Genomic DNA, 23528 nt, shown 5'->3' with positions numbered 1-23528 from the left:
GTGCTCCATGACAGGACCTGGGCTGTCTCCGACGGTTTGCTGTTACGCCCAGGGCCGGGATCAACACCTCCACAGATAATTTGTTGTACAGGTGTTTCATCAAAACCTTGGGGGTGGAACCCTAAAGGCGGTCTTGCCGCACCACAGGGCATGTCCATTTGAGAGGCCTGCCAAGAGCACGCCCCATGTGGCCTGAGCCACAGCACGGCGAACGGCTCAGACCTGGCCGTATCCGTCTATCAGCAACTGAAAAGGAATACAACCAAAGCACTAAACATGTGGGTGGCTCGGGAACAGGAATGGGGTCTCCCTCACTCTAGTCCTTCACATGCATCTCCCGTATCATCTGACTGGAGGCCCTGGGCACAGTGGGGAACGCCATCAGCACACACAGAGCACTAGCACATCCTACACGGTGGCCTGTGCTCCGCAGGCCTGAACTTCGCCTGATCCGCACAAAACCCCGTGAGCAGAACTATCACCACCTCCATTTTCAGATGAAGGCACGAGGCACAGAAAGATGAAGTCACTTCTTGTCCAAGGCACATGTACACCGCAGAGGTTTGGACTGGCACATGGACCCAGGGGGCTGTGCTCCCGAATGGCATCCAGGCCTCGGGGAAGACAGCTGCATCTGCCCAGAGTGCTGCCGTCTTTGGAAGGATCATGTTTAATGGACCCATTGTAGACTGAAGATTAGAAAAAAATCAGGAAAGCTCATAAAAGCCCGTGAGATGCCCTATGGACTAGACGTAACATGTTCAGATTTGGGATAAGGAAAAAACTGCGAAACCCGGAGCATTCCTCACGCGATCAGGCAACACCGTCTTCCAGTGGCAACTTCTCTTAAACACTTACAGATGCGGTCAGGACCACACTGACCCCAGTGGGAACATACTAAGGTCACGTGAACAGCGGCCAGGCAGATGGGACTGGGACTGTGGGACGAGAACGCCAGTAAAACGGTATCTAGAGGTCCTGCCGCCCATCTTCTACCCACCTCAGGAGAAGGCCGTGGAGGCAAGACACTTAATAAACAGAACAACAAGGGGCAGGCTGACCATTTGGGAACGAGCGAGAACAGTGTAAGGGCACCCACACCCCCAGAGCACACACGGACCAGGTCCTACACCACGCACGTGCTCTGCATTCACTCGGTGCATTACCGCACTGACCCCGTGAAGTAAGTACCAGTGTCACCTCGCTTTGAGAGACGGGCTAACTGGGGCACAGGGAGGTGGCACGCTCTCCTGAGGCTGCACAGCCGGTAAAGGCAGAGGCAGGACCAGAGCACGCAGCCGTGAGCGCCATGCCGGGCCATTGCCCTTTGAGTGTGAGGCAAACGGTCTGAGATAACTTCACTCAGAGCTCCGGCACGGCCTCTGCAAATTTCTAGATCCTCCCGGGCCCGGCGCTGGTTCCCTTGTCATCCTTACGCCCAGCCTGCAGAGGGTCTTGGAGGAATTCAAGACGGAGAGGATGAGGAACAAACACTGTAAATGGCATGAAATTAGGAAATCAACAAATCCAACTGGACTGGGGGCCTTGGAGCTGAAAACCAAGAGTGTATAAAATGCACAAAGGCTGGACTGTTCGGGAAACTCTACCCAATCTTGTGGTAAATAAGAAGCTGTGTCCTTGAGTGACCTTGAGCAAGCTCCCTTCTGAGGCTCCATATCCTTAATTATTAACACAACAAAAGTGAGCACAAGAAGGGGCCTGGACTCAACTTGAAGGTCTCCTTCGGTTCTAGAAATGCTGCGTGTTTTCAGGCTGGTTCCAGTCAAGTCTTGCTCTGACTCCTGGTCGGCTCTCCCTGTCTGAGCGCTTGGTCACCTCCGTCGAGGACAAGAAGGAGCCTGTCCCCCTTCCACGCCAGCATGTCCCCCTCAGTCTGCTCTCTGCTGACCACCTCAACGGAACGAGGGCCTCGTGGCCCAGAACCTGAGACCCGGGAGCCGCTCTCTTCTTCCCGAGCGACACACCACTCCGAGCCGAGACAGAACGGAGACCCTGAAGCCCCTCTCCCGACCAAGGTGTTAAGAGTGAGAGCGCTGTATCTTGTTGACAATGACAGCAGTCGCGCTCAGCAGTACCATATGGGATCCACAATTTAGCTCCATTAATGCTCTTAATTTGAAGACATCAAGCCCTAATTACACACTGGGTACTAAAAAGGCAAAACCCTTCCCCGGTGCCAGCTACTTAGTGGTACTCTGTTGCCTTAACAGCTGGTTGAGGCAGACTCGGGCCAAGACAGGCCTGCGAGCTCTCTCAGGTGGAAGAGGGCAGCTCCCGGAGCACGAGCACACGGGAACAATGGACGCCCTTGCCCAGCCCGCCCAGCCGTGGGGTCTGCTTCCAGGGCCGGCGACGCGCCCACCTGAGGCGCATCCCCGCCCAGCCCGGTGGGGTCCGAGAGGGAGGGCGGCGCCGACCCCCGAGGACACACTCCTGCTCCTGGGCCTCGGGTCGGCTCCCGCCTCGGCTCTCGGGGCCCCGCGCGCTGCTCACCTCCTGCTTCATGTTGCCGTGCAGCCGCAGGAATTTTAATCGCGTGGACGCAGATGGCGGCTGCCCGGACGCCGGGGCCCCGAGGCGGCTCGGCAGGGTCTGCAGGAAGAGGTGGTAGTGGAACTCCACCAGCTCACAGCTCGAGAAAAAGACGATCATCTTCTGGTCTTTTTCAAACTACATCAGTACAGACAGGAAAAGAACCACCACATGTTTTTAAGATCAGGTGACACTAAAATGAGTATTTCTCTAAAATACACAGTATTTTAGTGAGTATTTCTCTAAAATACAGTCCTGCCGGCCCCGATTTGGAAACGCGGCAACAGACAGCTTTGAATTATTTCACAAAAATAACCCCGATATACCATGCTACGGAGCGGAGATGAGAGGAAGCCAGCAGAGCTGAAACTGCGACCGGCTTTCCCGAATCTGAGACAGACATGCTGGGGGCTCTCTGCGCCCGCCCAGGGCTCGCCGCGCGGGCAGCAGTCGGGAGGCCTCGCCCTCCAGCCCCTGCACCCGCTACTCTGCCACGACCAGGCAAAGGTGGCACAAGATCTCATAAACACAGAAATACTGGCACTCTTCCAAAACCACGAGCACAAAACTCTGTCTGCCCACATTCAGCATGTTTCTGCTGCCTGAGATGCTCCTGTTCTCCGGCCCGGAAGAGGATTTGGGCAGATTTCATGTCGAGTGTGGCAGCTGGCCCTGACCTCTGGTTCTTTACCACAACCCCGGAACTGCTGACTGGTAAGGTCTGCATCAGCAAACACAGGTGAGCTGGAAAACTCTCATGCGTGTGTGTCCGTGAGGGTCCCTCTGTTTGCTGCCATCAAGACCTGACACGGGAAGACGGGACCTTCTTCCCTTGACTGAGCTGGGCCTCGGGTGCAGGCCTCGGGTGCGGGCCCACCTTGCACTTCTGCAGGATGAAGGCTGCCAGGGAGACGAGCCTCAGTTTGCTGGGAACCAGGGCCACATGCTGATGGAGACTTTCCGGAATCGCAAAGCTGTCCGGCTCGCTGCCAGCTGGGAGAAGGGAGGCCTCCGGAACTGCTCCGCCCTGTGGCTCAGACTGGCCACGGGGTTCATCCAGGACAGAAATCCTGACCGGATTGAGCAAGCTGATATCAGCTAGCCGGGTCACACCTTGGAGCAAAAGTGAGAGGCAAAACCAGTGACAGGAACACACTGTGAGACTAATCTCGTACATACAACCCCCCCCACACCACACGTCCAGGCTGATGAAGAGGCTCCCTATGGGAACACCAGGGACGCAGAGGCCTGCCCCGTGCTCGATCTGGTGGGGGAGGTCCAACGATTCCACACCAGCGTTTCTCAGCTCTGACCTGGGCAGGACCACTGAAAGGGTCACTAATAGCGCTCTCTCCCCGCCCCCTAGCCCCCTTAAAGGGTTCTATGGTTCTATCTACTGATAAAAGGGTGTCACAGGTTTCTGTCACGGGTTTTATAGGTTTACAGGCATTCTCAGAAACTTTATTGTATTGACACACACCAGAGAATTTCCTTTTCTTTCTTTCTTTTTTTTTTTTTAAAGATTTTATTTATTTGACAGAGAGAGAGGCAGAAAGAGAGGGATCACAAGCAGGGGGAGCGGGAGAGGGAGAAGCAGGCTTCCTGCTGAACAGGGAGCCCGATGAGGGGCTCGGTCCCAGGACCCTGGGATCACGACCCAAGCCGAAGGCAGAGGCCTAACAACGGAGTCACCCAGGTGCCCCCACATGAGGAATATCTAAGAGCACGAGGAAACGTGTGGCATTCCCCAAACTTCTGAGCACAGCATCATGGATTATCTCTCAAAATTAACGTGACTTAGGAGACATTTTGAGAACCGGTATGTACACACTGTCATAGGGCCAGTAAAACGAGTGAACCAGCCCTGAGAGCACACAGGCTGTGTTGTTTTGAGAGGGTAACTCTGCCAAGCCCCAGTGCCCGTCTATGAAGAAGAGCTCGAGCTGTCCATCTCATGCAGATGGAAAGACAGAAATGAACTTGAAGTCTCTGTTTAAGGGTCAGTGCTCTTTAAGAGGAAGGTAGGCTGGTAACACCCACAAAAACCCCTCATGACACCTCTGGACAGATGGGAGTCAGCCTGTTCTCTCCTTTCGCCCTGCCAAGAGCTCGGGGAGAACTCTCCTAACGGATGTGCCCTCCCCCCCAGCCCAGGGAGCACAGGAGGGCCTGACAAGACTAGAAGAGGAGGGCAGGACAGGAGTCTGAAAAGGCAGTGCCTTAGGGACACCTCCCTCCTCAGCCTGTCCCCAGCGTCGAGAACCACCGCGGACAAATGACGCCTGTTACATCTATGTCCTCCCTCCTGGTTAGGAACAAGGAGCACTCCTTTTCAACTCACCTTCTGTGAGTGTCGCCGATAGTAAGACGTTCTGTCGTTTCTGGCACTCAGCATTTACAGCGTTGAGTATCACCGTGATATCCTTTTCAAAACCCAAATCCAGGATTCTGCAGTTTCAAGAGAGGGGATTTTACTCCACACGCGAAGGGAAGACCGCAGTGAGCCGGCAGAAGCAGCTCTTTTCCCCAGTTTTCAGGCTCCTGGGTGAGGCTCACCTGTCTGCTTCATCCAAAATCAGCCACCGTATCCGACGAAAATGAATATTCTTCGTGGATTTGATATGATCCACCAGCCGCCCAGGAGTCGAGATAAGGATATTTATTCCTTTGCGGAGTCTGTTTAAAATTATGTATTGGGAAAGAAAGTAAATCACATGGGGCCAGCTGTATCAACAGAAAACACCGCAAACCGGCACGGGAGACAGATTCATGTCCAGCACCAACGTGCACAGTGTGCAGCCATGACAAACACGATGACGGATGGATACAAAGATAGAGCTGAGTTTTCATTTTCCTCCAAATTTTCTCTTGTATAGAATGTAATTATTAAGATCCAAAATTATATTAAATTCATAAAACCTTATATATGAAAGGAATCTGTACTACATAAATCAATGCCCTTTATCTGATCCGTGCATCCTTTCTTTCTAGAACAGTCCAGATCGATGATCATCTAAGCCTATTCTTTTTTTTTTTTTTTAAAGATTTTATTTATTTTTTTGACAGAGAGAGAGAGATGACAAGCAGGCAGAGAGAGAGGAGGAAGCAGGCTCCCCGCTGAGCAGAGAGCCTGATGCGGGGCTCGATCCCAGGACCCTGAGATCATGACCTGAGCCGAAGGCAGCGGCTTAACCCACGGAGCCACCCAGGCGCCCCACATCTAAGCCTATTCTTGAAGGTTTCTGTGCCAGGGACCTAATGAGTTATCCGACACAAATGTGATCCGACGGCTAAAATGTTTACTTGTGCTGAATCTTTTTTGTGACCTCCGTACGACAAAGCCCAGCTTTGTTCTGTAGAGTAGGGAGAATAAATCAAAGTTCTTACTCCCAAACATCCTTTATCCCATATTTCCATTGCAATAAAAGCTTCCGATTTTTAGCTGAGTATATTTCCAGCCTCTTTTGAAGTTAAATATGGTTGTGTGCCTACATTCGAGCATGGGGCAGAAGGACAAAGACCACGAGTGTCTTTGGAGTATGATTATCTTTGTTTCTGCTGGCAGGGAACAAGATGTGATGGCTGGAGCTCTAGCAACCCTAAAACTATGGAGTACCCTTGAAAATGGAATCTTTGCTTAGCAGCACGAAAAGATAGAAGCGACTTAGATCCTGATCCCAGAGCACCATGCCAGCCTGGGATGGGCTACAGCAGGCTTCTTAAATGTGAAAGAAAAAGAAAACGGCCACATGTTTGTGCCACTGCTTTTTGGTTTGTTGTTATTTATGGCTGAATCAAACCTAACCAATACCCTTAGGTTTCAAGTTTAGTATTTACTCCTCCATTACAAACTGCACACACGTGACTGGGGGTTACTACCGAGCACGAAGATACAATACGATTAAGACGCTTCAAAAAGAATACAGACGAATTTACCTGTTGCAACATTTTCTCCTGACCCTCAATACCACTTCCAATACAGAAGTCCGAACCAGTGTTTTAGATATAAGAAGCAAAGTGTAGAGCGTTACGTAAGTTTATGACCTTGCTTTTGTGGAGCCAAACAAGACCCCAAACTCCCAATTAGACAAAAGAGAATCGTCAAGGGGGTGGACACGAAACAAGGGGGACTCAGGGGTGCCGGTGGGGTGGCAGAACTTGAGAGGACAGTGAGCACTGCTACCAACCACATCAGAAGGAAAACCCTTGTAGGTTCATCAGTATTTGTCAGGACAACACCGTCAGGAGGTGACCACTCCCTGCTGCCTCAACTGATCCCTGCGCTTGGGGACGAGGAAGCACAGCTTGAGATACGGCTCTCTCCTAGGTTAGAAGGACCACATCCCAGTGACTAGGAAGGCGGAACAGACAGATGCAAACAGGAATGGGTAACAAACAGGGTCCCCGTGCATACCTGGCCTTTTCTGATTTCCTTCTCTCTCCTCCCATCAACACTCCAGGCACAATCCAGGTAAATGGCTACGGAAAGATAGCAGACAAAAATCACTGCAAAGCCCTCCTTAAAGATTTTATTTATTTATTTGATAGAGAGAGAGAGAGTGCCAGAAAGCACAAAGTTGGGGGCAGCGAATGGTAGAGGGAGAGGGGGAAGCAGGCTCCCTGTGGACAAGGGAACCTCAGGTGCGGCTCCATCCCAGAACCCTGGGATCACAACCTGAGCCGAAGGCAGACACACAACCCACTGAGCCACCCAGGCGCCCCATTAAAGCCCCCTTTACTGAAGATACAGAGACTGATTCCAAATTCTTTTTTCTTAGAGAAGCTGGGAGAGAAGACCTGGGCTTCTCATTGTAGGAGGTACGACTGTGCAGACACAATTCCTAGGCCTTGTCCCTGCCATGGATAGATGCCAGCAGTATTCACTTAAATTACGGCTCTATAACTAGCTTCTAGGACAGCAAGAGAAATGGGAGCTTTCTAAATGATTCCAGTAGCTTCTCTGCCTTTCCCAGTGGAGCCCGAGTTAAAAACACATTTCACTAAGTCTACTGCCTCTTCTTCCTTTCTGGGTACAAAAAAACCCAAGCACAAACCTTCCTTATTCTCCACCTTAGACAAAAGAAAAGACAGCTCAATTCTGGATCAGTTTGGTAGGCTGGCAGGCTTTGGCTCTGAAGCCCTCTCTCTTCTTTCTTAAGTCCTTTAGCTTTCCGTGCGGTCCCTTCGTGGCTGTTCCTGTGAGTCTCCGCATGCGGCTTGCCAAGGACCACAGGGAGCAAAGTACGGCACAGCAAGTGCCGGGAAACACTTGTCCTCTCGGCTAGAGACAGGCAGTTAGTAAAGTCTAGATAAGTAAAATCCTACAAATGATACCTGGGCAGAGCAGAGAGGCCCAGGGAATCCAGAAAACCTGAAAGAATTTCTTACTTTTTGAATATAAAGATAAGACTGGCAGACTTCTCTTTTCTCAAAAAGGAAAACAAAGATAAAACTGAACTCATGGCTCACCTCACCTTAAGCAGTTTCTGGACAGTGTCAAAGCTTTGCAGAGCCAGCTGTAAAGAGTGAAAAGTTACAGATAATAAACGAGGCTGTTCCTCCTCCCATCCGCACCCCCTCGCCCCCAACTTTTAAAAACCTTTAGACAACGTAAAGTGATTAGGATTCCAACTCGGACCTTAAGTTAAGATTTATGAAAAACAAAATCGGATACACAGCATCTACTCAGAACAGAACATCCTATTATATTCCTTCTGGAACTTGTCAGTTTGGAAACTGCGGACAGAGATATTGCGTCCACTCCTTGGACATGTACAAAACTAGTGTCTTGTGCTCCCTCTGCTGGCTCAAATTCCCAGAGTGCCACACAGAGAAGCACAAGTCTACGGTGCACATGGATGGAGAAGTGGAACAGCGTCACCCTGAATGTGCCTCCCTTCGGGAAGAGAGAACAGAACATGCAGGAGGAAATCACCTGGAACAGTGCTCAACGGGCCAGCCTCTGGGCATACTTCTTTAAAGGTGGTATGAGGTACCCTTCAAATATGCCAAACAGGGCACTGAGAGGTGGTCATTCCCCAAGTTTATTAAAGGAACAAAATCAAACAATCCCAGTGGAAACTAGAAGAGGTGAAAATTAATGTAGGTTATAACCACTAACAGCCATCAAGAAGCCTCAACATAATCCCTTTATCGGAGGGTATGTGGTGCATCCTAGGGAAGTAGCAAGTTTGCTGCTGTAAAAATGTAAATAGCTTCAGCTTGCCCCTTCACAGGACTGAGCCAAGACAGGGCATGCAGGCTGCAGGACAGGCTAAGTAGAACCCTCTGTCTTCAAGATCTGTTCTCTGCAAGGAAGTAATCAGCATCTGATAGAGAAAACCGATACCCTCATCTAAACTCGCCTCTCTAGGCAAATAAAATAGATCAGATGGGAGAGATTTCCACCAAGAAAGAAGAAAAACGTTAAGAAGCTAAACTTTGAAGAACAAGTAAAATCTTTAGTACAGCGTCCTCTTAAAAAAAAGAAAAAAAGAAAGCCTATTTTAGGGCCAATGGCTCTAATTTTTAATTAAGTTATAAAACAAACCAAAAAAGTAGAAAATGTAATTATTTAAATTCCACTTAAAAGTACAGAAATTAATAGTGTCATTAGTTTTTAGACAATAAGGGAATGCTTTTCCATACTCAGCTTATGATTTTCAAAGAGTATTTGAATTTTTCTCCTTGATGGGAATCAAAAGGATGGTCCCAGGCAAAAAGGTAAGGATGCAGAAGGGAGAAAAAATGGAAAAAACCCACTTTAAATTCAAAAGGATCTTACTTCCAAAAGGAAAGTACCTGCTTAAGATCCCACCTGAAGGTGAGACAGCTTACCTCTCTTGTCGGCACCAGTACCAGGGCATAGGGGCCATCACTGCGCTATCAATACAGAAGGAAAGAAATGCCGTGAGCGGATGGGTGAAGGTCACAGGCCTCCAGGTGGACCGAACTTGACGGTGGCCCCTGGCACATGTCAGCGGTAGTCTCATTAAGGAGGAGACTACGACGCCCACTACCCTATTATCCTATTATTATGCAACCTTGTTCTAAACGTTCCGGCCCATGCAATCAGACAAGAGAAAGAAATACATATAAATTTGGAAAGTAGGAGGTACACCTGTCATTGTTAGCAGATGACATTTTAGCCTAAAACAAAAACCTGGAGAATCAACTGAAAATCTACCATAAAAAAGACAACTTAGTCGAGTAGCTGAACATAAAATTAATAGTACACACATCTACAGCCTGACTCAAAAGTTACAAAATACAATGGAAGGGGGGAAAAAACACACCAGAGCAGCAACAAGCTTGACAAAAAATGTACAAAATCTACATGACACACATTTTAAAACACTTCTGAGGAGCATAAAATAAAATCTGAATAAATGGGAATAAAATCTGAATAAATGGATACATCCAAAATGTATCCTATTCCTGGATAAGAGGGCGCCATATTACAAGATAAGCTAATTCAAAGTCAACCCACAACTGTGATATAAACCTAACAAAGCTGCCACACGTATGCACATGTGCACACAACTTATGTAAAAAATACATCCAATCAGACAAGCTGATTAAAAACTTCCTATGAAAAATAAATGTGCAAGAATAACCAAAATATGTCTGAAAAACATCAGATGTTAAAACACTTTAAGACATTCTAATTTAAAAAAATTGACACTGGAATATAAATTGAGATTACAACAGCAAACAGTCCAGAACAGAATCAAGTTTACACGGAACGGGAGGAAGGAAGCTGCGTCTTGCATCCATGGTGGAAAGACACATTATTCAGACTTCAAGAACAAAGTCGGGAAAGTCAAGTTGGAATTAAGTAGGCCTTTTTACAGATGATGCAAAACTCAGAAACTATCAAACAAAACACTAATAAATTCTATTACATAAAAATTTTTAACTTCAGAATGGAAAAATAATACCTAAACAAAATCAAATACTAAATGACAAAATGAGAGGAAAACATGCCACTTGTAAGAGAAAGGGTCAATTTCCTTGGCTGACAAAGGTCTGTGATTCAAATAAAAAATAAAAATAAAAAACAAACCACAACAACTGAAATAGAAAACAGGAGCAGGAAAACCAGCACAGCAGGTAGCGTCTCGAGGGTGTGGGCGAGGAGCTCCTGGGCGCCCTGCTGTGGGGCACGTACCTTCGCCAGTTCAAGTTCAACTGTGTTTATCTACTAAGTAAACATGCCACTTCCACTTCCAGGGATTTCTCTAAAGGATGCTCCTGTGAGCACGCATAAAAATGTCAAATATTTTACAGACTGTGAAGTGTGCAGACTAGCCTTGTTTGTAGCAAAACACTGACCTAAGGTAAGTTCCACCAACAAGCGACTGGTGTGGTAACTTGTGGAGGCAACAGGCTTCGGGATACTAGGGGCCCATTACAAAAGCAAGGCAGATGGGCGGGGCACTGCTAAGACACTATCCCTGAACACACTAAGTGAACCAAAGCAAGGTACAAAATGCACAGCACGCAACCACTTGTGCATCAAACCACACACACAAAAGCTCCAAGGAAAGCGGGAAGGGGAATCTGCGGGCTCACTCCTGCGAGATGAGCCCTGGGAGGACCACCCAACTGGCAGGAGACCCTCGCGCCTGAAAGAGCGGTGGTGCCCTGCTGCTGCCCTGCTGCTGCCCTGCTGCTGGGGAGAGGAAGTGTGAGACTTACTTCCCAGCATGTATTGTCTGGTACTTTTTTTTTTTTAACGTGTACATTGTATCTAAAAAATAATAACAAAGATAATAATAAGAAAACAAAAAGCAAGCCAGTGAAGGCCTCGGTCAGCTCAGCAGTGTCTTGCATCTCTAGAGTGCTCACAGACACTTAGGAATTAATCAAAACGATGTTAGCGCAGGAGCTAAGTGCAGGTTTCGAGCTGATCCAATCACAAGCATGGTCTTTCTGTTTTGCATAGGCAACATTTACCCATAAGGAGAAAAGGATTTGGAATTTGAACTAGAGCCGTCTGTACTCGACATCAAGTCTGCGGGGCCCAGGCGAGGAACAGTAAACATGTTAGTACAACAGTATCAACGTGCCGCGGTGTGACGTTAGGAGATTCTGACATTTCAAAAGGTGTTTCTACACAGAGAAGAAGAAAGGAAAATCAATTCCTCGCAGGGCAGAAGTGAGTAAAGAAGGCTGGATGCGTTGTTAAGAAAATCAGAGCCCACATAACGGGAAGAGTGAAAACGCAGGAAAGCAATCCGTTCTCATCCCATCACCGAAGTAATTTACGACTCTGCTGGGTGCCTTGAGTTCGCCGCTCCCTCCAGATAGGTTTTTCACAGGTCAAATCATTTTACGATGAACTCCAAGGGTCTCTATTGAATATCACTTGAAATAAATGCATTAAATTTGGACTCTTTTACAGAATATTTCAATCTTTAATAGAATGAACTGCTATGGATGCTAAAATATATGGAATGAATAAAAACGAAGACAGGCTGGTGAACATTTCTAGATAATAAGCAAATCAAATTGTTGCCTTTCAAACGAGCCACACGGCCGTGCCATGGAGTGATGGCCGAAGCCGCATGAGCAGGTGCTGTTGCAGAAGCTGGCTACCTGCCGGCTCTCCGCCCTCCACGTGCGTTAGCTCAGGAGCCTCACGGCATCCCTGGAGCCACGCACCACATGTGAAGTCACTGACACACAGAGGGACGAAATGGTTTGCCTAAAGACACACTCAGATCCGGGCCTTGAGCAGAGCTGCCCACCGCACGGTCGCCCTTAGGAACGTAATCCAATCTCTCCTGCCCTCAGGTCACCGACCTACGAAATGAGACAGCTGTGCTGGAACTACAGGACCCACGCCAGCTCAAGGATTCCCCAACTCTCCAACCTTATAAAAAACAAAACAAAAAACAAAGCAAAACAAAAGCCCCCCAAAACCCATGGTTAGTAAGAAACTCCCCTAGAATTTATAAATGGATGAGACTTTCCTACATTATGGCAACACTCGGCCTCTCTCCTTCTCTAGCTAGACGAGTCCCGTGCTAAGTCCTTTATTTGAGCTATCACACTGAAGAGTGCCCAATGGGAAGGAAAAAATCAGTCATCTGCGGGAAATAAATTCCTCATTTGTCCACCTCAGAGGAAACCAGTATGAATAGTTTCTTCCTTGTCTTTTTATGCACACACGCAGGGCATTATTTATGAAATCAGATCATCCCGTATATACTGTTCTGTACCTTGCCTTTTTCGTTTTAACATGCAAGAACACTTGTCAAGTTCACAAAGAGAAACCACTTTTAATGTCTATGTAAGGTCCCACCACTTAGATGTTGTGTAGGATTTCGTTTTATTGATTTAAAATTGTTTAAATAAAACTTAAGTATAATTTAAAAACTCATTTTGAAATAAATGAAGGCTTACAAAAAAACTATATCAATAGTGCAAAGAACTCTCTTATACCTTCTTCCAGCTTACTCCTACGGTTCTCAAGTCTCAAAATCCCAGTACGACGATCAAAAGCAGGGACTTGGCACTGACGTGAGACCGACTTAATCCACAGCCCACATCCCGACTTCACTGACTGACCTCTCCGTGTCCTCCCCCCAGACCAGGACCCAGAGCAGGACCAGGCATCGCACTGAGCTGTCACGCCTCCTTCGCCTCTTTTAACCGAGGGCAGTTCTTCAGCATTTCTGTTTTTAGTGACCGGAATACTTTGGAACACTAGCGGTCTGTTGCTTTATAGGTCTCTAGATTTGTGTTTGTCTGATATTTGTTCGTGATTAAATCCAGGAGACGCGAGTGGGGCAGGAAAACCACACAAGTGGGACTTGTGACCTCTCTGGAGACGTGCAGGCTGACACGTCCCGGCACTGGGGATGCCCACGCTGGCTGCCTGGGGAAGGCGGTGGCAGCCAGGCCTCCCCAGTGTGAAGTGACTGTTTGTCCCTTTGAGGTTAAGAGGTGTTTTATAGGGAGATAGGTAAATACCCCATTTTTCATCAGACTCTCACCCCTCATTTTGGCATCTATGACGTGTGACACTGTGTTACTAAGGCACCGGCCGATGGTGCTGCTCTCCTACGACACTGTGAGACCTGCTTCTCCTTTTCCCACCTATTTATCTGTTCCCTCAATAATTTATCACTTTTACTATCTACCTACATATAATCTATCTACAATACAATCTATCTATCTACAATAATCTATCAGTTTGTACTCATGGGTGCTAGTTTTAACCTGTGGGCTATAATCCAAAGCTACCACTGCCTGCCTGTCACTCGGTATCAGGTGGGCTGGACACACACCTCATTCTGTCTGCCCAAACAGAGGGGAAAAAAGTAACCGAGGAGCTCCTCCCACCTGCGTGTGGCGCCCACCTCACTTCCTAGTTCAGATCTCACCACATCCTCTCCACGGAGGATAACCAGAACGTATTTGTGGGACTCTGGGCTGGGTTTTGAGAGAGTGCCTGTGCCCCTGGAGCCCGGCAGTGAACGCGCCTCCTACAGGACCCAGGGACCCCACTTTCAGCCCCTCTGGCCTGAGCACTAACTGTGTTTCCCACCTAAAGACAAGTACTACTCCCCGCTGCTCCCCAAGCCTCCTTCTTTCTGTAAACTCAGGCTAACAGTAATACCTGTAACTCACCAGACCGAGGCGTGGGGTTGAAGATTCAAGAAGATAAACATAGACAAAGAATCCAGAACAATGTCCAACACAAGGAGCATGTACTTTACAAATGTTTCCTATTAGAACTGCCGTGATGACTACAAGTATAGTTTTTCTAGTTTCTCTGGACACAATCCTCAGACACAAAGTGTTCAGGTAATAAATGAGTCAAAAAGAAAAAAACACTGCTAAATGGAAACAGATTCTTTTGGTCCCAGTATCACTACTTTGGATCAGTTGGATGTTGCTTATGTACTATGAGCAGTAACAGAAAAACACGATACTCACCTGTATTTTTGATTTCATTGCTTGAAGTGTCTGGACCACAGGGATGCAGTAGGCAAGAGTTTTACCTTTTAAAAAAGTACAAAAGCAATTAAAATCATAGACCCTAAAGATGTAGGAAAAGCAAAGGACGTTAAGAAAAAGGGCTCTGCTCCTTTGGAGAGCACTGAAGTCCGGAGACGGATAAGTGCACATCCGACATCCAGGAGCGGCAAGAACGGGATCTGCCCATCTGCCACAATTCCCGATCTTGTTTGTGAATCCAGGACTTCCCAAAACACCTGCAGCTAAAATCCTTCATCCAGCTAACAAAGGGAGACAATGACACATGTCTCAAGTTACACAAAGGCTCGACTTGAGGACTGCCCCTCAAAGCTAGAAAACCCCTTTAAGGTCGCCCCTAACCATGCACCTGAACTTCACGGTTACGTAAACGACCTGCACGGCGCTGACGTGCTTGGGAGACAGCCTGAACCCCGAGCCGGCCTCTGAAGACCGTGGAGAAACCAAGGAATGGCAAAAGCTTCAGGTTTCCACACACCTGAATGGTGGCTGAGCTGGGGACGGGGAGCGTGGTGAAGAGCCAACCTGCCATTCTGGGCACAGGAGGGGCAGAAGAACAAGTCTGCAGAAAATTTTGGAACACGCAAAAGCGGTGTTCTGTGTTGGAGCAGAACTGGCATCCAAATAGTGTGAGCTCACACCGGCACCGTGCTCTGGGATCAGAGGAAAATACTCATCCCCGCTGGAGTGCGGAGGGCAGCTCGGGTGCACAGATGTGGGACCGGGCACAGTCCTGACAGAGGCCGACCACCTCCTGATCATTCCTGATCGCAGCACTACCAACCTCCCCACCTCCCCTTCCTTTCACTAGGGGAACAAATTCAGGGCTCTCCTCCAGAGCAAGCATGGCCTCCCTCCTTCCCCCAACAAAGTAAAGCCACCGCTGCCACAGACACCTCACTATGGAACCTACCATGTGAGTGTGGCCCGGGTGTCCGGGAAAAGGGTCAGAAGTTAAGTGGCAACTGACCTGAGCCCGTCTGTGATCTCACCAGAGCATCTCTGCCTTCCAGCAATGCCGGAATACTTTGCTTCTGAACGCTTGGACAGCCCAAAAGAAAGAACACATGCTGAGCTGTAACATTTTACCCTCCCCTGTTCACAGGCACAGACGCGGGACACACAAACCACAACCGCCCCCATTCTTTGCTGTGTCTGCCAACTGCTGCTTTAAAAGTCACCTAATCATTCAAACGAAGGTGCTGAGAAAAACTTGTGATGAATGGAGGGATAAGAGTTCAGTTTCTGGAACTCAGCTGAAAATACTGAGGTGAGCCAGGATTGGCCACTCTAGCAAACGGATCAAAAAGAAAAATGGCACAGGCATGATGACAAGCTCGAGCTCCCATGAGAGCATACCCGTCCCCCAACCCCCGCCTCCCATGGCAGGCTCTGGGACCCAGTAAGACGTGACAGGACGATTCCCAGCAAGAATACAGGAAGCTTGTGAGCCAACCACACAGCCTGCAGCTGCTTCCCAGTTTCCAAAACACCGAGGTGTGACTATCACACAAAGATGTGTGTCCACACGTGTGTTTAAAAACAAACAACAAAAAGGGCACAGAATTCACTTAAATTTGATCGATAAAATTAAACAAAAAAAAATGGGTAAGAGGGGTCCTCCTTCTATTCAAGACCCTTACTAATATGTACCTATGACTTAAACGTGATGACGAGTAAAATTAAACTATGAAGCACACACACTCACGAAAAGGAATTTCATCTCTTCTCTGTACCTTTCACTATTCCATTTTCCAAGAATCATCACTCGTAAACATTCGAAAACATTTGTGTCCGTATCTATTACACCCAACCACAATATTTACTCCTTTCTTTTTGGCTGCCTCTAGTTCTTACTACTAAAAAATGACGTGACAAATTCTCTATTGTGGACATGTGATTTTCAGTGTGGCAAGGACAGCAGCGGGATCCATGCAGACATCTTCTGGACCGGATCAGAGCTCCAAACAGAGGCAGTTGGGGACTCAGTCTCTGCATTTAACAAGTGGGAGAACCGGGTGGGCGAGTGCTGTCTCAAGCCCTCCGCGGGCAACAATCCACAGTGTTCTCTAACACCAAGACACAAATGTGCTCAGTGCTCCACAGATAACTCCAATTTCACTGGTCATATACATGCAAGTCTTAACAAAAGCAAGGCTGGCCTAGAACCCTTACCTGGTCATACTAGTCATGTTTAAGACTGTATTTATTGTGGAAATCTAGGAGAGAACACACAAAATATTTTTAACTACTGACTTTTTGGCATAAATATATTTAATGCAAATGAGGATGCAAAGAAGAAGGTACCGGGAGAAAGACAATGGCCGTGCTCCCTCCAACCCGTGTTCTTCCTACCAGCAAGTGTCACCGGGGGTGGCTCTGCCCACCACCCCCACTCCCCACCCCCCATACACACACACGCACGCAGAAATGTCTGGAGAAATTTTGGTTGTCCCAAGTGGGGCGGGGGACGCCACTGGCATCAAATGAGTAGGCACGGAGGGCTGCTGGACATCCTATCACGCACAGGGCAGTGCCCGTGTGTTATCCATCCCCAAATGGCCACAGCATAAACCTGTTCGATGTCCTCGCTCAAACCCATAGGTAAGAAAACAGCTTATGTGAGCCACCCTAAAGGGGTAAGTAAACTGCGACCATAGGAACAGAGGAATCCAGACTCCCTAAAAGTTAATGCATTTTTCTCTTACTCACAAATAGGAGCGGAAAGTTCACAGTCCGAACAAACAAACAAAAAACCCCGACCCATTTGTTTGTAGACAATGTATGTTAAAATAGCCTCATCTTCCCTCAATTCTTTGTTAACAAGAGACTACCCTTGATAGGAAGATGCCAGCTCAGTCCCCCCTCCTAGTCATTATGACCCCTGTCACCCACATGAGCTTCCACGTCCCATCCCCCCACTAATTAGGAGCTTGTCCTAGAGTCCAATAAGCAGAGCCCCAGGCCTACTTTGAATTAGGTGAGGAAAGTGTTTCGTTGTTCTCGAGAAAAGGGCTGGGGGTGGGGGGAAGGCCAGCGGACAGTGAGCTGAGCTCACCGGGATCGTCCTGGAAGAGCATCTTGTCCATCTGACTTCATTCAGGTAACTTAGAGCAAAGTAACCAGCCTTGGATTTTTCTTCCTAGAACTGTCATTTCACAGACCTTCCCAAGGAATAACCACACTGAAAAAACCAAGAGACACTTACTAAATGTGGGTGGAGGTCCAGTTCATGGAAAGCTTCCGAAGTGAACACCTCTTCTTGTACCTGCTTTACTACAGGTCTGCAAACGATGAACAAAACCCAGGCATCAGTTCCCGTTGACAGAGAAAAAGGGCAGAAAACACTGAACTCCTCCTGTTGCTGAGCGCACCTGCCCCTGAACATACCTGTGGAGCTCTGGGATTTCAGGGTTGTTTTTAAATAACGACGAAGTCCTAACGCACAGTTTCTGTTCTCGGGTTCCGTCACTCACACCAACCAAAGATTTCCTCGGAGAAAATGTTTTCTGTGCCTTCCCCTTAAAAGTCCTTTGTGTTTCTTTAGCAGTAGCTTTCTTGGCCAGGAGAAACGCTGCCTTGTTCCTCCGCTTCGCTGGGGGAGCCTCCCCGGATGCTTGGTGTTTTCTTTTGGTGGCCTCTGCTTGCTGCGTTGTTCCCAAAAGGCAAGAGCGACAAGAGATGCATTAGTCCATGAAGACAGACCTCGGAGTGAAGCCTGACTGCCCACGGAATTGCATCTCTCCCTGCAGAGATCATTATGTCCCATATGTCAAGCAACAGTTTAGGGTCTGCAATCAGATTCTTTGACTCAGCCTTTTTTTTTCCCCCAAAAGAAAAAAACAAACAAAATAAAACAGATGGAAACACAAATACTCAGCTCATTCATCCACTAGACCTCACCATCCATCTTCACCATCAACCCCACCAAGATGAGGGTAAGGATCAAGCAGGGAGAACCCTTTGTGGGGCTGTATGTGAACAAATGCGAGTCTCTTTTTAAGGGAGGAGAAGCCCACCTTGTCAAGAGTGCGCACTGTCAATCCTTCTCTCTAGATGTCCACCTACACAAAAAGAACAGGGGAGGGGGAGCACATCCTCTTTCTCCACCGACAAAGCCTGTTGGTGACTAGACATGGGATGCTGCAGCCCTGCCCATGCCCAGGAAGCGGGAACCTTCATTACTGCTCTACCCCAGAGTGCTTGGATTGCTGTCATCCTCCCCCTCACGCTGCTCCCCGGACTCAGATGGCTTGGAGACGATTCCCACTCGCCGTTTCCATTCCAAATGAGAATTCTGCTCCATCCATCACTTCTACCACAATTATTTCCAACTCGCCTTGCCTCTCAGGTCCCCACCTGATCACCGATTACAGGCTACAACACTCGGCATTCTCCTGCCTGTTGCTTATTTCTGAAACGTGGATGTGGTTATATACCCGATGTCCAAACTTCTCCTAGGAGAAGAAACATCCAATTTTCTTTGAAGAAACATTTTATTTTCTTTGGCCTTCTCTTCCAATTTCCACATGAATAAAAAACATCCCATGAGTAGCCAGGACTTACTGTCCTGGCATTTTGGTTTCTCTTGGAATGCTATTTTCCCCTTAGATTGAAATGATGGATTCCATTTACACATCAGCTTGCTTTGGCCATGACTGTCAGCTGCAGGCTAACCCACCAACAGCAACACTTGTTTGTTCCTGACAACTACAGAACTCCTGTATCTAAATAATTCAATAAATACACTTTTGAGTATTTACTATTAATAAAGGAAGTACTGACCTACTCCATCATCTTACAAATCTATCTTACAAAGTCCCAAGTTTATGAGTGTTCAGATTAAAGAAAGAAATAAAGTCACATTCCAGGTCTGCTGAATCATTTACAAGGCAGAATGAAACATGTTGTCGTTCCTTGATTGATGGAACAACACACTCTTCGGAGCACTCCCACCAGGCACGGACTTCCTACTACACGCTCCTCGACAGGTGGCCTTGCAGTAGGCCTCGCCTACACATCTCCCCTTACCGTTCTCCATCGCCAGAGACACCAAATTCTAGGGGTTAGGAAGCTGTTTCTGACACTTGGACAAGATCTGCCACCTTGACCAACTCTCTGCTAGTCCGAGGCATCGCATTCCTTCACACATCGTTTAACTGCCTGTTTCTTCTTCGGACTTAGTAGCCCAAATAGGACACAAGCTTTCAATCCTTTCTCATCCCAGTCACCTTCTATTCTCACGTCATCTGTTCTCTAAAAGCACGTATTCAGAATTAGGCACAATATCTCACAGGCTCTCCGCTGCTCTTAGGCTAAAATAAAAAACCTGTAATATGATCTATAAAGCCCTCTAGAAGCTGGCCTCTGCTCATCTCAGTGCCCTCGTCTTGTGCCTCAGTCGTCCTGGTTTTCCTGAGTTCCTAGAAAGCCCCATGCTTCTTCCTTCCTCAGGGCCTTTGCACATGCTATTGCCATACCCATGTCTGCAACACCCTTCCCCCCACCCTTTGGCTGGCTAACTCAAACTCATCCTCTAGATCTAGGCTTACTAGGTCCTCAGAAGAACCTTCCTGACCTCTTCTGTCCACCGAGTCAGGCCAGGACTCCTACTCTTGGCTCTCCTAGGAGGCATCCTTTGTCTTCACTGTAGCATTCAGGACAATTACAAGCATGAAATGTAATTTGTTACGTGATGTCAGTCATCCCCATTAGACTGTAAACTCTACAAGGAAACGGACAAGTCTGTCCTGCGTGGCACTGCACCCTTGTATGGGCTCAATTCTGCCCAGAGTAAGTGCTCAATAAATGCTTGTAAGATGAATGACAACAACGGGATTATCCCTTCCCATAAGGTGGACGCTATTCCAGTGCTTGTTAGCTTTTCTGTCCCAGCAGCCACAACACATTCTTTTAAAAAAACTGACCACTCAGCAGCTGTCAAGTAGTGTGGTTCTGAGGATACAAGGCTGAAAAACTAGTCAAGCCCTTGAGGAACTCACAGGCTAGTGGAAGAGACAAAAGTATAAAACCAGAAACCCAAACCTGTGTTTGTACTCAGAAGAGGTCTGTACAAAGGATCATGGAAGCACGAAACAAGAAGGCCACCTCGGCCTACGTCATAAGGGAAAGGAGGGGACAGAAATGCCTCACGAGGAGCAAGGACGCACCTGCACTTCTAAAAAGTCGGCTCTGCAACACTAAGCAAATTACCTCCCTGTGAGTTCGTCCCTGTACCTGTAAGACAAGGGGCTTCTGGCAGATGACCTCTACAGCCCACCTAGCCCTAAAAGTCTAAATACTACGCTTCTGATATTAATAAATACACTAGAGCCCCGGAAATATGCTAAGTACTTATGAGAATTAGCTAATGTATCATCCCATTTTAAGAGGAGAACACGGAGGCAGAGATACGAGGTAATTTGTCCCAGGATCGCTGAGGGATCCAGGCTTTGCTCAGGCCTTGATTCCACGGCCAGGGTTCCGGATGGTTATGCTGTAATACTATTTATTAACTGTATCCTGTTTGGTTGGAAAACAGCATGTGTAACTTGATCTCTTGTTTGCTTTCTACGAGGATATACACCAAAACGTTAACCAGAGTCACCTCTGAGTACGGCAGTTACGGAGTTTTTCCCTATTTCCTACAATAAACTTGTATTACTGAATAATAAAAAAAATTTTTTAGAATGAAAACACTACATACTGTTACGTACAGCATCACTTAAGTTGTCGAGGCCTCTCCAAAGGCAGTGTATTAGTTAACTGCCCCAAATTTGGGCCCCTGGCAGATGAGACTGGCATACCTGTAATTCCCATTCAAGACAAAAAATGCGGATGCAGATGAGGGCCCTGTAGATCCCCGGCATCATCTCACTAATACACGTCCTTTTGACGTGGCGGTTCAAGCGATCATGAAGCCAGACATCCTATTTATATCCCTTCAGCTCACTCAAGGTGGTGTTAATAGTGCTGCCCCTATGTTACCAGGCACCTCCACAGCAAAAGCACCCCAATAACCCCTGGACACAGCAATTCCGTTACTCAAAATGGAACCAACACGACTTTACTTACCAGTGGCATTTATTAAGTGCTTTTCTGGGCCAGAAAATATAGTTTTTGTGTATTTTATTTACTCCTCACAATAACTTCATATAAAATAGAAACTTGTTTATATCTGTTCTTTATTTGGTGGACAATTTTATGTCTACCCTGCATTTTACAATCGTTTTACAGATTGGAAAAGTAAGGTCCAGAGAACTAGACCTTACTGAAATAACTTCCCCAAGTTCACAGAACCAGCGTGTTGCGAGGTGGGCATCTAACCCCAGGTCTGTGTTACTCCAAATCCCAGGCTCCCAGAAGCTCTTCAGTGCTTCCGTTTCCTCCTCCCAGAGAAGCGGCAACCCCACCGCTTAGCTGAAAACTCCTACTCCCAAACCTCTATATCCTAAAGCTTGATCATCACTGAAAAGTCACCAAAGACAATCCTTCTACGCTCTCGAGGAGTATCAGCTTCAACACGCTGGGACTGCCTGTTGCTTTCTGGAGAAAACACCCACTTTCCTCCGCACGAGGTGGTGTAATTTCTGGCCTCTGTGGTTAACTCGGGATTCTACAACAGATTTTCTGCCCTGCAGCCGTGCTCCCTTCCAGGCGAGAAGTCAACCATCAAACCAGTTCCCAGCTCTGGCTCAGGTTGAAACTTAAAGCATCTTTCCCCTCCCCAGGGAGCGAGTTATACGGACGCTCCGTGTTCCTCCCCGCTGCACGTGGGTGAGAATCCATGCCATTTCGGAAAGTCCTCGAGGGAGGCCTCTAGGCTCCGGCTCCCGTTCCTGCACCGAGCGACCTTCCTCCGAGGCACCGGCGGTGAGAGAAGTCAGGAGGTGTGGCTAGCAGGCGCCCGGGCTGGCACCCCCGGCTGGCACCCCCGGCGGCAGTCCGCTCCCATCCCCTACGCGACCGCCGGGGCCCTCCGACCGGCAGCCCGAGCCGGCAGCCGCCCCTCCACCCCGGCTCCGCGGCCGCCCGGAGCGCCCCGGCGGCGCAGCGCTCCGCGCCCAGACACGTGCCGTTCAGCGACTTCTCCCGAAGCTGCTAGACAAGCCCACCTCCCCCGGACCTCGGTCGGGAGCTCGGAACCCGCCCAGAGGCCGGAACTCACCCGCCTCGCCTGGGCCCGGCGGGGTCCGGAGAGCGTCCCGGGGCCGCCGGCCGGGGACTCCGCGACGTGGAGGCGCAGCCCGCCGGCCGCTGCCATGGCGCACGGCGACGCGCGGGCTCGGGCGGACGCGGGCGGGCGCGGGCACCCGCGGGCGCGGCCGGACCTGCGGAGCCCGGCCCGGGGCTCGCCTCGGCCCCACGTGGGCGGCGCGCGAGGACCCCGCGGAGCTGCCCCGCCGGCTCCTGCGGCCGCGCCCCTTCCGGGTCCCTAAGGGCCCAGGGGCCACGGCGCCGGGGACTCGGGACGGGGTGGCCGCTCCGCTCGGCGCCCCTCGCGGCCCGCCCCGCGGCGGGCGATGCCACGGGACACCCAGCCCTGGAGTTGGTGCTGGTGAAGTTCTCCGAGTGCGTCTAGAAACACGGGGCCGCGTGCCGCCCAGCCAACGTTTCCTTCGCTTGCTGCCGGGCCACCGCGGCCTCGGCGCTTTCCTTGCCCGGGAGGTCTCCACAGGGGCCTGGGGCTCGGTCGCCCGGAGAGGGAGCCCTCGCGGCCCCCTTCCCCTCGCCCACCCCGGCCGCTCCTCCGTCCCCCCCCCTCCCCCCCCCCGCCGAGGAGGCGCGTTTTCTAGACAGGCAGCGCCTTGGCCACCTGGCAGGGCTGGGTCGCCTAGCAACGGCGGGGTCCTTCCTGGCTCGGCGGCGCTCGGGGCCTGAGGGGAGAAAGCGGCGGCGGAGGGCGCCGGGGCCCGGTGGCGGCGGCGGCGGCGGCGCAAGAGGCGGCAACCGGACGGCGGCGCGGC

The 23528-nt window shown here is 49.2% G+C and overlaps 1 protein-coding gene across 3 annotated transcripts in view; it reads right to left on the bottom strand.

Moving 5' to 3' along the window:
* DDX31 (DEAD-box helicase 31) overlaps window positions 1-23323 on the bottom strand; it is a 69057-nt gene extending 45734 nt beyond the window's left edge. The window contains exons 1-13 of one of the 3 annotated variants that reach the window (XM_059141291.1): window positions 22730-23323; window positions 17953-18209; window positions 17771-17846; window positions 16738-16781; window positions 15533-15603; window positions 14503-14567; window positions 9391-9435; window positions 8028-8069; window positions 6968-7032; window positions 5110-5229; window positions 4895-5001; window positions 3431-3666; window positions 2515-2691 (exon numbers count right to left, since the gene is read on the bottom strand). In XM_059141291.1, coding sequence (XP_058997274.1) covers window positions 2515-2691; window positions 3431-3666; window positions 4895-5001; window positions 5110-5229; window positions 6968-7032; window positions 8028-8069; window positions 9391-9435; window positions 14503-14567; window positions 15533-15603; window positions 16738-16781; window positions 17771-17846; window positions 17953-18209; window positions 22730-22825 — 1401 coding nt within the window. In that variant the 5' untranslated portion in view covers window positions 22826-23323. Of the gene's footprint in view, window positions 1-2514; window positions 2692-3430; window positions 3667-4894; window positions 5002-5109; window positions 5230-6967; window positions 7033-8027; window positions 8070-9390; window positions 9436-14502; window positions 14568-15532; window positions 15604-16737; window positions 16782-17770; window positions 17847-17952; window positions 18210-22729 lie in introns of those variants that run through there. The other 2 variants (XM_059141290.1, XM_059141293.1) reach the window with 2 other exon arrangements.
* Window positions 23324-23528: the final 205 nt, after the last annotated feature.

The sequence above is a fragment of the Mustela lutreola genome, chromosome 12 (assembly GCF_030435805.1).
Source record: "Mustela lutreola isolate mMusLut2 chromosome 12, mMusLut2.pri, whole genome shotgun sequence".
Lineage (NCBI taxonomy): Eukaryota > Metazoa > Chordata > Mammalia > Carnivora > Mustelidae > Mustela > Mustela lutreola.
This window is presented reverse-complemented; position numbering and strand designations above follow the sequence as displayed.